Below are 17,941 nucleotides of genomic sequence, written 5' to 3' on the forward strand. Positions count from 1 at the left end.
AAAACTGTATCTCTATTGAACACAAACAAGCCTTTTTGGCAATTATCCCTATAACATAAAGTACAACTCTTTACATAGTAAAAAAAAGGCAAGTCTAAGGGGCTGGAGAGATGGCTCAGTGGTTAAAAGCACTAGCTGCTCTTCAGAGGACCCGGGATCGAGTCCCAGCACCTGCATGATGGCTAACAACCATCCATAACTCCAGTTCCAGGGGCTCTGACACCCTCTTCTGACCTCTGCGGTCATTGCAAGACACAGGTTCACTTACACACATGCAGGCAATGCACTCATACACATAAAATAAAAAAAATAATACATTAAAAAAAAAAGAATGGCAAGCCTATAAATGACTTAAAGTACAAGGAAAGGTATACATGATTAGTTACAGGCAAATACTACCCCAATTTAGATAAGGGACTCAGGCATCTGAGGATTTGGGTATCTGCAGAGTCTTGGAATCAATGCCCCATAGATACTGACAGATGACTGACTGTACAGGGAAGGGAAGCATTAAAAAACCAACGTAGCTTGTGGCACATTCAGTGCTTACTGAGCTCTGCTAGGCAACCAGGCTGCTGGCTGCTTTTCTCCCTGCCATGTGCCAATCCAGGTGGATGTAGCCTGGAGGAATGGAAAGGGAGGACATAGCCTTTCCTACTTTTAGCAAAGTCATCTAGGTGAAGAAGAGGTCCAGAGAAATGACGTCCATGCAAGAGGAGGCCATGACAAAGTCTTTATAGATTTGTCCTCCAGAAAGCAAGCAGGACCACTTCCCTACACTGGATACCAGACCACCTGGGCCCATTTTTGTCACAGCAAAATACCATTTAAAATACATTTATATACATGGTGCGTGTATGTGTATACTTATACATAAATATGTATTCCTAATTCAGAGCTGAAGTGCACACACTGACATGTGTTTCATATTTTCCAGTTTATGCCAAAGTCTTCATGCATTGTTTGACTACATAAACCCGGCCATGGGGAAGGAGGATAGAGGCCATAGCACAGGAGCCTCCCCAGTAAAAATGTCTTCTCAGCCCGGCTATGAATCCCACTGACTGTCAGAAACTGTTCCACTCCATTCAGAGAGCCCTTGGGAGCCTAGTTCAGCCCATCATCCACATTAATCAGTGCCATCAGGATTTCAGGTTCACTGTTAATAATTAGCACTTGTTGAAAACACCCAAAATACATAAGTCATAGTCTCTACAACAACCTGTATTTCTAGCTACAACCTTTTAAACTCTCAGAATGAATAACTGCACACAGGTTTTACCACCCATCCAAAACCATTATGTAAAGTAAAGTAAAAATCAAGGTGTTTCTTCCATTTCCAATCAAACCATAAACCTGAAGACCCAGCCTTCCTTGACTATTAATGACAGGAAGTGAGCAACGGACAGGAACCAAGGGCAGGAAGCTCAGTCCACACTGATACTAAGATGGCACAAAGGCAGCCTCCTAGGAATAGTCACCCAACCCATTTCAAGGAAATTCATGTAGCAAGTTCAGATCCAAGTTAAATGCAAGAGTCTCCTCCCTCTTTGCCAAGGAGGGTCCATCACCACACGCTGCTAGTCTTCATTGACCACTGACACGTTAACTCTGAAAGAAAAGGCAAGAACCCAGACCCTGTCACCAGGATCCATATAGTATGGGTGCCACACACAGAGACAGCTACAATGTCCATGAGACCAAAGCAGGGCAGGACGTGAGGTAGAAAATAAAAAGTCAACTCACAGTCTGGTGAGCTTCGGAGTGCTCTGGAAAAGTAATTCTGGAAGGACCTGGAGCTTGTTCTTGTTCAGACGCCTAGAGAAGAAAAGAATGAAAAGGGTGTCAAGGGATATTAAATCTGAGTATGTACACCAATATCACCCTGATCAGTGGGTATTAAGAGATGCTAGATCTTTCAGTATGTGATGTTCAACACGTGTGAGGCATATACCATTGCAACAAGGCTTGAAGTCAGGCTGGAGATGGAAATCCATGCTCAGGTGCAAACCCAGCACATGTGCCCTGCATCCCCTCCTCATTCAAAGCCTGGGATAGACATCACTAATTGATCACTACCTTCTTTCCCATGGACCCTAAACAAGATTTTTGAGTTTTCAACAGCATAAATCAAATGACGGAGATGATATTCCAAGTCCTAAATAGTGGCAGTGATGGAAGCAGATGGCAGTTGCTATAGGAACAGAGAAGGCAAGTCAAATCACCACGGGTTGAGAGACCCAAATACAATCTCTGCTGTGCAGCTCTTATGAGCACAGCACGGCTGTATTGTGACACTCATGGGGTCCTTGGCCCTTTGGCCTTTTCTGGAGCTTCTTGTCTATAAGAAATTTTGACTGTGTTAATATAAAATAAATATACTAGACCTATATTATAGAATATTTATTTCACTCTAAAAGTTTATTTTCTTTTACTTTAAAATAAAACATATATGGAACCTGACAATGTGGTGGGTCCTCAGCACTGTCTCATTGTGCTTAGTAAAGAAACTGGCCCTGAATCAGGGACGAAAGTCTGGACATGAGGTACAAGTTGAAGTAAAACACAGTCCAGTAGAGACAGGGGTCATGCTGAACACATGCCAATAAAACTATTGTGGTCCGAGTCTAAGATGTCCCCCACAGGCTGTTATGGTCTGAGCCTAAGATGTCCCCCATAGGCTCTTATGGTCCGATCTAAGACACCCCCCACAGACTCATGCTTGGACACCCAGGTGTCAGCTATTTGGAGACACAGTGGAACCCTTAGAAAATGGGGCCTAGCTGATAGAAATAGGTCATTAGAGGTGGGCCTTTGAAGGTTCCAGCATTCTCTATGCTTCCTGGTCTGCTTCCATGTGAACAGCCTTCACTACTGGTTCTTGTCTTCTCCACCATGCCGTCCCTGTTATGATAGATTGAAATTCTGAAACTAGGAGTAAAACAAAAAAATCATTTCTCCCTTTTCTATGTCATGGGTCACAGTGGCTCAAAATTAATTAATATAGAAACCAACCTAAGTCTCTTCTGAGCATGACCGATGCTAAATCATAAAGGCCATCTGGGTTTCCAAGAGACACCAAGCCCCTGTCATGATGTTGATGAAAGCTGCTTTCTTGAGGTAATCAAGCAGAGAGGACCCCTGTTCCTGGTCAGCTCCATGCCCTCTGCCCTTGCTTTCTGCTGTCTGTTTGTAGCCCCACTGGCAAAAGACAGTTACATGGAACAATTATTATCCCCTTGTTAGAGCTAAGCAAATTGTTCTAATTACTTTCTATTGCCATGATAAAACACAAAAACCAACTTTGGGAGGAAAGGCTTAGACATCTCGATCATGGTTCATCACTGAGGGAAGCCAGGAAAGGAGCTCAGGTCAGGGACACAACTGAAGGCACAACTGAAGCACAGATCATGGAGGAACAATGCTTACAGGTTTCTTCCTCTGGCCTGTGCTCAGCCTGCCTTCTTATACAACTCAGGGCCACCTGCCCAGGGTTGGCACCATCCACAGTGGGCTGGGCCCTCCCATATCACTAAGCAATCAAGAAAATGCCTCACAGAGATGCCCACAGGTCAATCTGATAGAGGTATTTCCCCAATTGATGTTCCCACTTCCCAGGTGTATCAAGTTGACAACTGACACTAACTGGCACGCTGAGAAGCCCAACTTTAACCCATCTTCTCAGAAGCGAAGCCCAAGCCTGTTCAATGAACAGACTTCACCTACACACACTCCAAGGAGACATGTGCTTTACCTCCTCTTTCTCCTTCTTCTTCGGCAGGATGGGGAACTCAAGGGAGGTCAGAATGGGCCAAGCGTGAGCAAGAGAAGCATTTAAGATGTCATCTAATAAGCTCCTTTCAAAAAGTGTGCAACTCAGCCCTGACAAGGTCTGTGCTGTGTGGGTGGGATCAGGATACTGCTGGAAGACTTCTGATCATACGGAGACAAGGAACAAAACGGCTGGGAAGGTGAACAAGACAAGCTCTAATCCCTACCTGCCTCTATGGCGTCTCACTCCAGCACCAGTGCTTTTTTTTTAAGTCAAGGTAAAAATCATATAACACTAAACTGTCTGTCTTCCCAGTTTCTAAGCACACAGCTCAATAGTGTGGCGTGTAGTCACCTCATTGCATGCAAGTAAACATCCTTCCTGTTCATTGAACAATTCTCCATTTTCCTTCTGACAGTCACCATTCTGCCTTCTGTCTCTGAATTTGTTTTCTACTCTTTTGACCACTTCCAGTATCTTCTCTGCATATCCCTGTCATGAAACTGGGGGTGCAAGGCAGGGGAAACGAGTCCCTAGTTTATGTTCCTGTATGGTCCATGAAAAGTCCCTTCATGGGAAGCCACTGGTCCTGAAAAAGGCACAGTGTTAGGACCGGGACTAGCCTGTGCTGGGTTCAGGTCTGGCTGTATCAAACACTTACTGGAGAGCTAAGACAAGTTACCTAATCCTTCGAATCTTGTTTGTCTAACTTCAAAATGACTCTACTCTTTGGGCTTACAATGAGAAATAGCCCAGTGCTTGTACAAGGGTTGAATGCTGCAAAAATAATGAAGGTGTGATGATAATAATGAAAGTAAGGATGACCAGCTCTCCCTGCATGCCAAATAGTGTGCTCCAAGTTGCGCTGGCAGGATCTCACAGTGGAACTCAGGACCTGAGTTGTTATTGTCCCTGTGCCTTACAGAATGGATTCAAAGCTAGGAAGCCAGCACAGACCTGAGACCATAGCATCTCTCAGTGGTGTTGTGGCAGGATCTGGACACAGTCAGCTGGCTCCCAGGTTCTGAACTAGGACACGTAAAACCTTCACAGAATGACAGCACCCTGGCCCTGCCTTTCTTTACTTTCTCTGCTTCTTTTCATCTGGGGTTGCCTCTTCCTCCACCCTAACCAGACATTGATCCGCCCTGGGCACACTGTCCTCCCTGAAAAGAACTCTCTTGGTGGCCCTTCAGGCAAGAATAGAGTCTCTCTTTGGGTTTGTCTGGAACCACCCTCTATAGTCACAGCTGCACAAAGTCTGGTAAGAGTTCCATTCAGAAACTCAACACTCTAGTCTAAGCAAAACGCCTAAAATCCAGCCTACTGTTGTTTGCACTGGATAGGGTGTTTAGTGTGCTAAAATCCCTAAACCAGAACTGAAGCTAAAAATAAAGCCAGCTTGGCTTTGAGGCTCCCGGAAGGGAAGGAATCATTTTCATTTCTTTGCCGGTATTTGTGGCTGGACAAAAATAAAAACGCAACCAAATTTAGGCAATTGTGCTTTGCCGTCTGCATCGCAACCTCTGAATGAGAATTCTGGGCAGTCAGGCTGGGCTCTGATCCCAGGAGCCCCGGGGCCTTTCCACTGCAGCTTGGGTGGGGCACATGCCAGTTCTCCATATCAGGAACTTAATTTTGTATTTCCAGGTCACTCCAAGGTTTATTCCCATTTCTTAGTGAAACAACTGGCGGCCTGAAGGTCTTTCTCTAAAACTTTCTGTAGGAGCAGTAACCTGGATTGAATGAGAGTGCGCATAAGCCTGGAGACCAGTTAGGAGGGCTCTTGAGTGCAGAGAAACGAGAGTTGCTCTCCTGAAAGCTGGTACTGTCGTGGCACCTGCTGCCATGTCACTCTGGGCCCAGAGGTGGCACTCTCAAGTCATAATGTGAGCTAGAAGCGAACTGTATGCTGAACATACAGCTGAATGGCACCTGGATCAAGCCAGAAGTAAAACAGGCTGCAAACGGGAGGCAGGCCAGGTCAAGGATAAGGCGCATGCATGTGTTCTCCTCTCCTACCATTAGAAGCTTGGCCGAGCTTGCCTATGGATCAGAGAGCATCAAAGCCATGAAACCACTTGATGACTTGCAAAGTCACATGGCTTTTCAGCTTCAACTGTAATGCTCTAAAAAACAGAGACTTGGGGCTGGAGTGATGGCTCAGCAGTTACGAGCACTGGCTGCTCCTGTAGAGGACCCAGGTTCAATTCCTAACACCCACATGATGGCTAGCAACCATCTGTAACTCCAGTTCCAGGGGATCAGACACCTTCTTCTGACCTCCTTGGGCATTGCATGACATGGGTGCATTTACATGCATACAGGCAATATATTCAAACTCATACACAGAAAATAAAAATAACAAATATTTTTTAAAAAATGGATCCAGCTTGGGAAACTGATCAATCAAATCACCAGTGGAAGGAAGAGAGCGGGGAAGAGTACAGTGAAGAAGGGGGTGTGCTACAATTTAGAATTTCTATACCATCGAAATCTCTCAGATACAGTTCAGCAACTTAAAACTAGAAATGACACTAAAACTCTGTGTGCACACTCCTTGCATCCTTGTTAGAAATGTCTGAGAAAAGGTACAGAGGCCTAAGAAGGGCCAGGCACTTAGCCATAGCCAAATAGCCAACCTGATAGTGATGGGATCAAGCCAGACGCCTGATGCTACACCTATGGCTAATGGTGGTAATTTCATCCTTCATTATACACTGGCTTGGTTCAGCGCCTAATGCATGAGTCTCATCTTCCTAGAGCGGGAAACAGGTCTAACACATTGTGTCCCAAGGGCAGCCATCACAGTACTGGGTTCACAAGTGACCTTCAGGAGAGACTGTTCAATGTGATGAATAAACCAAAAGGCAGCAGTGGCCAGCCTGGAGAACCAGAGCCCTCTCTGGACTAGGTATGGGGAGAATGCTGAGTGAGGACCAGGTTCCCAGAGCCCCAGCTTCCGGAGTCAGACCTGCAAGGCAAAAAGCAGACAGGCTCACCACCTCCCCTCAGAGGGAAAGGACTGGGTGGGGACTTCTAGGGCCACCCACAGGCTAGCAAATCCCTTCCTTTTCTCTGGGAGGTGTGGAATGTCTAGGTCAGTGTGTTGACCCCCAAAGGTCACTAAGACTGATTGCTTTAGTAATGGACAAACTGGGTGTGTTCTTAGTCTACTGGTATTTTCAGAAACACTCTTATGTCTGAAAGAGCAAGTGACAACGTTGCTTTGTTGGGATCAGGGAAGATCCAGACCAGGAAACCCCAAGGATAACAGTAAACTCCAGAGCAAGGACAAAAGCCAACTGTAGAGGCCTCAAATTTCAGCTCCACACTGGTACCATCATCCCTGGGTATTCATAAGATGTCACTGTAAGTCAGGGAAAAGACTTGAACTTTGGGGAGTCCTGTTCCCATCAGCTGCTTGCTGTAATATGAATGATTTCATACTGGCATGGCTTTCTCGTCTGTCAGACGGAGCAACTTTAGGTCTATCTCCTGCTATGTGAAGTTTCCTGATTCAACCTGTTCATCTCTGATTCAGAGCACCCTGGTCTGTGATGGTTGTGGTTTGTACCACTCACAGTCAGGAGTGACTCCATGTATAAGGCAAGAAATGTGATCAGTCAACAGCCTTGATACCCAAGGTCACGTTAGCTGAGTGGCTGTTGTTCTTTGGCTTCTTTGTTATGGGGTTGGTAGTAAACAGCTTTAGTGATACAGGAAGGTGTTTGCTTTTCATAGCAATTATCAACCAACTCAAAACTGATCTCCATGGTTTTAAAGCAAGGTGACCTAAACATTGGCATCCACTGTGCTCAGCATGTGGCTCGATGATATCAGGGTTGGCTTCTGCCAGTTTTGAAGTCTGGTTATTTTTAGTTTCCAACTTCCAAGTATCCTAATAGAAATTAAAAACCTTTATTTTTGACATTTCTGTAGAACTAACTTTGTTGTCATAGTCTAAAATTCTTGCCCCTAAGCAGTCTTTTTCTCATTGAAGTTGTTTATGAGAACTTAAAAAAAATAATTTCAAGATTATTTTAAGAACATAATTATTATGTAATAGCAAAACATGTACCTTACAGGATACCTGAGAGGGTTGAATGGTTTAACATCTGCGAACAGCTTTGCAGAGTCTCTCCGGGGCTCAATAAATGCAAGCAGTGGCAGTTACTGTTATTATCATTATCATCATGCCTAGACGTCCCTAGAGTGTAGAAATATGGATTGATTTTTCTTCCACAAATGACAGTATTGGTCAGCAAGGCAGTAACAAATGAACTCCACAATCCCACTGGGCTAATGATGAACACTTATTTTACACTTACATCAAGTGCCTCTTCCCACCTGTTGGATGCCACAAGTACCCGTGGCTTCCAAGGCTGCTGGGCCAAGGGAGGGAGGACAGGAAAGAGGGAGGAGTGACGTATAAAGAAGTCACCTGGTAGTGACTTATAAATAAGCTCTTAGCCAGTTGGCCATAACTAGTCACATGACCTAAATATAACTGCAAAGGAAGCTGGGAGAGCTATAGGAACACTTGAATACCTGCTGAGGCTTCTTAACAGAGAGTACTTATCATGTGCTAAGAGATGTGTTAGATTCTCTCTCTCTCTCTCTCTCTCTCTCCATATATATATATACATTGTTTCACTTTATCCTTAAAGCAACTCTTTTGTTTGTTTGGAAACAGGGTCTCCCCATAGTATTGGCTGGCCTGGAACTCCCTATGTTGACCAGACTGGCCTCCACCTCAAAGGGGTCCACCTGCCTCTGTCTCTGGAGTGCTGGAGTGCTAGGATTAAAGGCACCACCATGCCTAGCCCAAAGCAACTCTTAAATTAGACATTGCTGTGGGCACCTTTTAAGTGAGAGATCTGAGGCACAATAGAGATTAGGTAACTTATCCAACCAAAGTCCCACCATTTATAAATGAGGCTTGAGCAGAGGTCTCTTGACACCAAAGCCTATGGCTTGAACCCTCTGCCATTCTGCTTTTGTAACTACGTGCTTGCTGACCAAGAGGCTGCTCAATAATCCCAGGAGGGAAGCCAGTGACAAGGAACATCTTCCATGCTATTGCTGGAAAAACTGAGTCAGAGAAGACTAGGAAACTGATCCTGCGACTGAACAGTCCAAGTGCTCAAATGTTTCCCAGCCTTGCCCTTGGCTTCAGAGTACTCTGAGGGTCTGAAGAAACCAGTGGTTCCAGGAGGTAGGGATGCTGGACCATCTTAGGAAAACTTATCCTTGCTTATCTCAGAGCTGGTGGGTCTTCTATTCAGAACTGCTCTGAGTGTGTTCTCAGCTCCTGCATGCCCTTACAGGCAGCTCTAGGCGCCTATGCAGGTGCCCTGTGTATGCAGTTCTAAAGAACTATGAGGCTTTCTTAGGGTCTCACATTACACAGAGTAGCTCAAAACCTTAGCTCAAAAGAAAACAAGTGCAAAGCCCCCCAAACATCCCCCTTTGACTTTCCAGCACCTCACATTGGACCAATTTTGCTCCAATTACATGGCTGTTAGGGAAATGCTGAGCACATCAACGGCTGTAGTTTGCCTTGCCTCTGACCCCTGCCCCTGTTGCCACTATATGCCCAACTAGGGCTGCATCCAGAAGACCTTGATTTCAGAAGAGGGCGGGGGAGCAAATGGCACCGTTCTTATCTATGCAGCTGCCCTCGAAACCCACGGGCTCTCAGAATGAGCTAAGGCATCAAGACTCCTTTGGTTCCAGCATTGCTGCCTCACAGGCCTAAGTCACTGTTGCCTAGAACAGCTCAGAGGGACTTCCAAGACTATAGTCAGCAGGCTGCATTATGAAGGCCCAAAGTCAAGAGCACCAAGCGGCCGAGGAGACAGTTTAATGGGGAAAGTGCTTGCTGTGTAAGCATGAAGACCTGAGTGCAGATCCCGGCACCCATATAAAAAGCCAAGCAAGGTAGTGGTCACCAGTGACTCTAGACTGAGGGTGCAGTGATAGGCAGATTCCAGGGGCTTGCTGGCCATCCAGTCTAGCAGAAATGGCAAGCTCTAGTTTCAGTGAGAGACCCTGTTTAAAAAAAATTTTTTTAAATAAAGTGAAGATGGATGAAGGCATCTGGCACCAATCTCTTGGCATGCAAGAACAAGAGCACACACAGACACAGACACACACACACACAGACACAGACACAGACACACACACAGATACACACACAGACATACACAGACACACACAGATACACAGACACACAGACACAGACACACACACAGACACACACATAGACACAGACACATATAGACACACAGATACACAGACACACACACAGACACACACAGACACACAGATACACAGACACACACAGATACACAGACACACACACACAAACACACACATAGACACAGACACACACACAGATACACAGACACACACACAGACACATAGACACACACAGACACACACACACAGACAGACACACAGACACACACACACAGACAGACACACAGACACACACATAGACACACACACAGATACACAGACAGACAACACAGACACACACAGACACACACACACAGACACACACACACAAACACACAGACACACACAGACACACAGACAGAGACACACAGACACACACAGTCACAGACATAGACACACACAGTCACAGACACATAGACAGAGACACACAGACACAGTCACAGATACACACACAAAGAGTACTAGGCTCTAAGGAATCTCTAGAATATGGAACTTTGTCAGCACCCTGAAGACTCAGACTCCAGGAGAGCATGTCTAGGGTAGGAGAAAGCACACATACCTTCATGTGAATACACACACACCACAGACAACACGATCAAGTACAGCCCCAGAACCAGTGAGATCAATTCCATGCAGTCACATAACTTGACAATGGTCCTCAGATTCTCACAGTGACATCTGTACCCCACATCTCATAATGGGGTCAATACAGCAGGCAGCTGCCTAGACTCAGGAATCACCATTAAACATGTCTGAGAAAATGCCATCAAGCAGTTTGCCTCACCTCAACGGTGCTAACACATGCTGTCTCTCTCTTTGGAAATGCTCCTCACCTGGCTTCTAGGGTGGCAGCTGTTGAGAGGTTAAGTGGCCAAACTCTGGAAATTATCTAAAGGGGTGGAGACAGATATGCTTGAAGGAGTAGAGGTGAGGCAGAGGAGGAAGGTGAGGTTAGGTTTGACCAGTGTATTAAATACTTTGGAATTTCTATTTCCCAACATGAGGGAAGACTGTGAGGAGAGTGGGGCAGAACAGGGGACAGATTCAGATGTGCTTAGTTTTATCTGCCTTTATAGATCCACGTGTAGAAGCCTAATAGAGAACCAGGTATGCAAAGCTGGGTTTTGGAGAAAAGACTCGTGTAGAGTGGGATTTAAGGCCATGAATCTGGATCTGGTCACTATGGAAGATAATGATAAAGAAGGCAGGGGTAAGGACCAATCCTGGGCTCCACTACCCCTCAGAGACTGGAAGAAGAGGAAATAGCCCCCAGTGTGGTAGGAGGAGGAGCAAGCCGAGTGGTGGGGGCCAAATGAAGACAAGAGTTCCCCATCGGAGGGTTGGAAAGGGGAGAGGCAGAGAAAGAGGAGGATGCCCCTGGTCATAGCAATATGGAGCTCACTGGCAACTCTGGAGATGGCAGCTTGGACCAGAGACAGGTATAAGGTGCTAACTGGAATGGTTTAAGAAAAAGTGGGAGGGGCTGGAGAATGGCTCAGTGGTTGAGAGCACTGGACCCAGTACCCACATGGCAGTTTACAGTTGTCTGTAACTCCAGTTCCAGGAAATCTGACACCCTCTTTTGACTTCTGTGGGCATTGCACAACATGGGTGCACTTACATACATACAGGCAGTATACTCATACACATAAAATAAAATATTTTTTAAAAAAATGAAAGAGAGGAGAGAATAAAGAAAAGAAATAATGTTAAAATATTGTGCTCAGATGGTAAACCAAAAATGGGTTGACAAGAGATGATATGGAGTCAAAAAAGAGGTTTTTACTATTATTGTTTTAGACAGAGAAAACTGTGACATGTTTACATGCAAATAAGAATGATCCAGAAGAGATGGTAAGCTGATGATGCAGAAGATGAGAGATTTTTTTTTTTTTTTACACAGGGTCTTACTATGGAGTTTACTATGGCTTTGAACTCATGACCCCCGTCTCATCGAGTGCTGAGATTACCAGCACATACCGCCACACTCTGGGGTAGAGGTAAAGTGAGGCTTCTATACAGACAATGGGGTGGCAGTGACCTTTGATAGGGCCAAGGATGGTCATCTGTGGCAGTAGCTGGGAAAACAGAGGTCAGGGATAGTGTTGGAGGTCTCTTCTAATCACTTCTATTTACCCAATGAAAAGAGGAGACCGGATTCTGGGCAGAGATGGAGCAGAGAGGTGTTTGATGACTGAGAAGAGGAGGTGAGAAATAGTTCCCTGAGAAGGGTTGGGAGATGGCCAGGCAGCAGCAAGTGGCCACTTTTTGTTAGTGGTCAAGTCCGTGAGATCCGTCCACATAGGTGTTTTTGTTTAGCCACATCAAGTCTCCTTGCTGAGAGAACACAAACAGCAACAGGCTGAATTCGGCCACGGTTTAGGTTTATGCAGGTAATGATGATGGAGGAAGAGGTGGGCAGGGATTTGAAGGAATGTGCTGAGTAGTGATGCCATGATGCCTGGGCTGGATAAGGAGGGAGAGGAGGCAGAGTAACAAGGTTAGAGTCCATAAATGACAGGCCTCTGCAGAATCCAAGACGTCTTGGTCAGAGGAAGTTTGAGACTTAGAGAAGCTGTAGATCTTAGCTCTGCTACAGAGCTGTGTGACTCTGCATCACCGCTCTGAGCACAGATTTCCTCCATCAACAGAGTCAGTGGGTTGGATGGCATGACTCCTAAGATCCCTTCCATTCTCCTTATTCTGAGAGCTGAACAGGCACTTGGGCTCTAAGTTCAGCTCCCAGAGAGCTGTGTTTACAATTTAACCTCCCCATTTCTTGGTTTCTTCCTTTCAAAATGGGAATCATGATACCTATTATCAAATGTCAAATGTCATGAAAGTGGGGATTATCTATTTTGCTCACTGAACAAACTAGTAACTAGTAGGAACTCAATGAACACTTGTTGGTTAGATGGTTGGTTAGCTAGTTGGGTAGTTAAATAAAGAAGGAATGAACACCTATTTCAGGACCCAGGGACATGGCTCAGTCAGTAAAGTACCTGCTATGTAAGCTTGAAGACCTGGGTTTGGATCCCCAGCACCCCTAGAAAAGCCAAGGGGGCGGGACTTGTCTGTAATCTCAGTGCTGGCGAGGTGAAGATCTCATTGGCCAACCAGGCTAGCCAAACTGATGAACTCCAGTGAGAGACCCTGTCTGAAATTAAGTGGGGAGTCATTAAGGAAGACACCTGACGTCAACCTCTGGCCTTCTTATGCATTCATATATATACACACTCATTTGCACATACCCAAATGAACATGCACACACACCACACACATGTACTCACAGAGAAAGAGAGAGAGAGAGAGAGAGAGAGAGAGAGAGGGAGAGAGAGAGGAAGAGGAAGAGAGAATACCCATTTCCCCTCTCACAGAATGACTGAGAAATATAACTTTATAAAAACCAAAGATGCTATAAACTGTTGTGTAATATCGCCCAAGCACCCCTGTTCTGGCTGTATCTCTTCTGGTTGTGAAAACCAGAGGATTCTATTAGGAATCTTCAAGACTATTGCAACCAAGTTACTAGAGGGTCACAATCACAAGACAGATGAAACACTTAAGTGCAAGCCTCACAGTAACTTCAGTACTGAGACCCACACAATTTGACTTGTATATTTAGGTGAGGTTGAGGGCAGCAGCAGCTTATGAACAAACTCTGGAGTTGGGGAGAGGGTTCCTATACCAGGTGGGGCATCAGAGAGAGGTTTCTACACCAGCAAAGTGAGGGATGTTGAGAAAAAGCAGATAGCCCCCAAAGGCTTAACTTTCACTTTTTCTGTGCTCTCTGGCAAGAAATACCTAAGAGTCACATTGGGGGCAGGGAAGGGAGACCGAGAACCTTAGATCTTAGCACAGCCCTGGAAAAGCATGCTCCACAGACACAGTAAACATGCCATGAGCAGCCTGTGGTTAATGGCAAATCATTTCTCTAGAAATTAAGATAAAACATGTTGGGCAGTTATAGGAATGTTTTCCTACTTAAAATCCTCCAAACAGGGCAGGAAAGCTGGTTCTAGACAAATGACATGTACACAGGCCACCACAAACTCCATATCCTTTCTGGGTTATTCTAGGCCCTTCCTTGGGGCCTCAAATCTCTTCATCCCACACAGGTAGGAATGTGATAGATGTAAATTAAAAGAGAAATACTATAACTGGCTGGTGTCAGAGAGGGCAGGTGCGACTCAGCACAAACTTTCTGGAACTGTACTGTTTTGAATGATCCTACTCACTGGCCTTTTCTTTTTGTTCTCAGTAAATTCACACTAAGAAGGTGGGAGGGGGTGTACTGGGGAAGTCTTGACATCCAGATATTCAAACATTCCTAGCTTGTGAATGACAAATTTCACTTTCATTTTTGTTCTAAACACTCACACTCTGCAAGATCTGCTAATAATGGTGTCTCTGTGTTTATCCAGGTATTTGGAGCTGTATCTACAAATCTAACAACAGAAAAGAAAGATCTGTAAGCCCTCTAAGGCACAAGCCCAAGAATGCGGAGTAATTATCTGTGACCAAATCTCATCTATAACTAATTAGAGTTTTACTTTCTCATAGCAGTTTTCTTCCTGGTCTGAGTCCAAAATTTTTTTCTTATTATTTTATTCCTAGAAAAGGGAAATACCTGGATATTATTAGAAATATTGGATGGAAAGGGAACAGAGTAAGGGAAAAGGGGGCATTTTTCTGATTGCATTATTGCTTTGATTCGATTGAGTCCTCCTTAGCTTATTCCCCTTTTTTGTTTTGAGTGCTTTTCCAGCACCTGAAGGACTTCACAACCCACTGGCTATTGCATTTGAATTGAAGCCTGCAGAACAGTTTAAGAGCCCAGCTCACCTCACTCACCCCCACCTCAGGCAAGCAGTTCCACATCCCAACCACAGCTTCGAGATCCCATCCAAACTTGTTGGCGTCCCAAACTGAATCCCAGATGTTCACTTAGAGGGGAAATAAATGAATGGCCCAAGATGCGGACTGAACCAGTGATCCTCATAAATAGATTCCAGGTGTGTCGGCCTCTGGACCACTGTCTCTCCCCCTCTATTTTACACACGCACACACACACACAGCTCCATCCACAAAACAACTCAACACCATCTCCAGATGTAAAACTGGTATGCAGTGGGCAGAGCTACCTGTCTGGTAAATTAAGTCTTTTCAGTTGTGGGCAGAAGCAAAGGGCTCTCGACACATGTTCCTTTGCCTTCAGTCACCAAAAGCATGGAGTGTTGTTGTGGTATTTAAGCCCAGCTTAAGTCTGTAAGGGCTTAAAATTACTAGCCTGTATTTGAAAAAAAAAAAAAAGGAGCAATGGCTCAGCGGCTGAGAACACTGACTGTTCTTGCAGAAGACCGGGATTCAAATCCCAGCCCTCACATGGCAACTAACAACTGTCCATAACTCCAGTTCCAGGGAATCTGACAGTCTCTTCTGTTCTCTGCAAGCACTGCACGACACTGGTGCACTTACCTACATGCAGGCGATACACATGTACACATACACATACACATAAAATAAAAATAATAAATAAAATATTTTAAAAATTATTAGCCTGTCCAAACTGGCAGCAGTTTTCATTCTCAACTTTAACTGCCTCCTGTTTTTCCTGTTTGCTAGGACTGAATGTTTGTGTACCCCAAATTCACATTTTGAAACCCTAATCTCCAAATGTGAAGGTATGAGAAGGAAGGTTCTTTGAGGGTGGCATGCTCATGAATGGAATTAGAGTCTTTATGAAACAGACCAAAGAGAGCCTCCTGTCCTTCCACCATGTGAAGACACAGTTAGAAGTCACCATCTATGGGTACAAAACAGACACTCACCAGACAACTATTGTGCTTCTCAGAACGGTGAGAAAGAACTGTTTGGTGCTCATGCAATGGTATTCTGTTACAGTACTCCAGACGGACTGACATGCTGTAACTCATCTACGTACACTTTCATCAGTCTTTTACCCTTCACAACAATGTGGGAAGGGAAAACAGAGATGATGAGGTCTGCCCTCAAAGAACCCATAGTCCTGTTAAAAGAGCAAAATTCAAGTCACTCAATTATACACTGATTATGACAATGTTTGCTATGTACCTATTCTGTGTCATGCTCTGAGACACAAAATTCTGTAATACCTCCTTCTAAAGGAACTTACAGTCTACTAGGAGACAAGAAAGAAAGAAAGAAAGAAAGAAAGAAAGAAAGAAAGAAAGAAAGAGAGAAAGAAAGAAAAAAGACCACTGAAGGCAAAGGACACGTGATGTCTCCTAAGAGGAGATTCAGGAAGCTGGGGGAGGGATGTCCAACGTGGGGCCCACAGACTCCATGCATCCCAGAATAGTCAAGAATGTCACCCAACACATTTATAGATGACAACATCATGTCAAAAGAGGTCAAGTACCTTTGCTTATGGCTTCATGGAGAAGGCAATATCTAACACATGGAAAGCAGGAATGAACTAAACTAGGGAAAACAGAGACGGGACAGAGGACTACATGGTCAGACACAAGTCAGAATGCCCTAGAAACAATACTCGCTTTAATGAGCAGAGTGGAAGGTAAAAGATGCTTATGGGCTGGACTGATGAAGAACTTGGAGTATTTGTAACCCAGGATGGTAAGATCAACACAATGGAAGCTACCACAAGCAGGAAGATCAGGCAATGGCTTAAACTGTAAATCAAGAAAGCAGTCAGGGATAACTAGGGGTGAAGAGACTTAGGAAGAAGGAAGTCTCGAAGGACAGGCAAACGACAAAGGATCGAATCTTCCAGGCTAGAAAGCTCCGCAGGCCAACTATAAGCAAATGGTTTTACCTGAGCATACAGTCAATGAAGGGCCTGCCATGACCCGGGCAATGCATACCTGAAGAGATGAAAGGAAAGACTAAATGGGAGGGAAGAAGATGAGAGGCCAGTGGGTCCCAAAATGCATTTGTCACACCCTTCAAGATTTCAGAAGGCAAGCAATGCACGCATCTTTCTTTTCATATGTGCTTAAAACGCATACCTTTCTCAAAAGGAAAAAGATAGGAAAATAATAAGCAACAATAGTCAGGTATCACACAGACTGATGGAGTCCATGAAGAGGTACAGAAAGCACTGACATTTAGAAAATGCAACGTTGCTTAATGGCTGATCGTTAAAGGTTCCTGAACACATATGAGATGAATAAAGCCATATGGTAGGAAGGAAGCTCTTGGGATGTGTGGGGAAGCAGGGCAACTAGAGAGCAGGAGTTGATTGAGGTCAAACATGAAGGACACCAGTGTATGGGTTCGTATGTGAGTCAAGGCATCCAGAGCTAGGATGAAGGAAACAGGGTAAGTCAGGACTTGGTAGCACAGCAAATGAGAGAGAAGATGTAGTGAGTGAGTTAATTGTTTCCAATATGTCCCTTTTTCCCTAGAACTGTATACTCAAGGCTTTAGCTGGGTGTCTTTGGTATATATCTCCTTGCCCCAGTGCTGTTGGCCTTGGCCATGTAACTTGACTTGGTCAATAGACTGGTAAATGTGATGTGATACGAGCAAAGGCTTTAAAGGAGTTTGTATAACTTGATTTGATCTCCTCTCTTCTTCCATTTGGCATCAGAAGAATGTACCCAGTAGACCTAATCTACATCCTAAATCCAAGGCCACTTGAGCCTTGGGAGAGCAGCTGGAATCAGCCAGGCCTAATCAATCCAAGACCCAAATAGGGGGATGAACACGTTTCATAAGCAATTGAAGCTCAGAGATTGTTTGTCTAGAAGACAGACCTGACCACTCCTACTACAGGAGAGTTAGGGGTAGGGGTCACAGTGATCTTGTAGCTTCTCATGTTTCCACTCTTATTCTCCACATCATATTTTCCACTAGTTGCTACAGTGATTGTTCTCAAACCATGTTAATCACATCATTAACTTTCAAACCCCTCCAATGACTCTC

The 17,941-nt window shown here is 44.8% G+C and overlaps 1 protein-coding gene across 1 annotated transcript in view; it reads right to left on the reverse strand.

The window, feature by feature from the left end:
• The window catches only part of Slit3 (slit guidance ligand 3), a gene marked incomplete in the record, with an annotated part of 641,662 nt that overhangs the window by 525,005 nt on the left and 98,716 nt on the right, over nt 1-17,941 (reverse strand). Inside the window, 1 exon segment of the mRNA XM_008830158.3 lies at nt 1,747-1,818. Coding sequence (XP_008828380.1) covers nt 1,747-1,818 — 72 coding nt within the window.

This window comes from Nannospalax galili, unplaced genomic scaffold, assembly GCF_000622305.1.
Source record: "Nannospalax galili isolate Female #2095 unplaced genomic scaffold, S.galili_v1.0 scaffold1154, whole genome shotgun sequence".
NCBI classification, from domain to species: Eukaryota; Metazoa; Chordata; class Mammalia; order Rodentia; family Spalacidae; genus Nannospalax; species Nannospalax galili.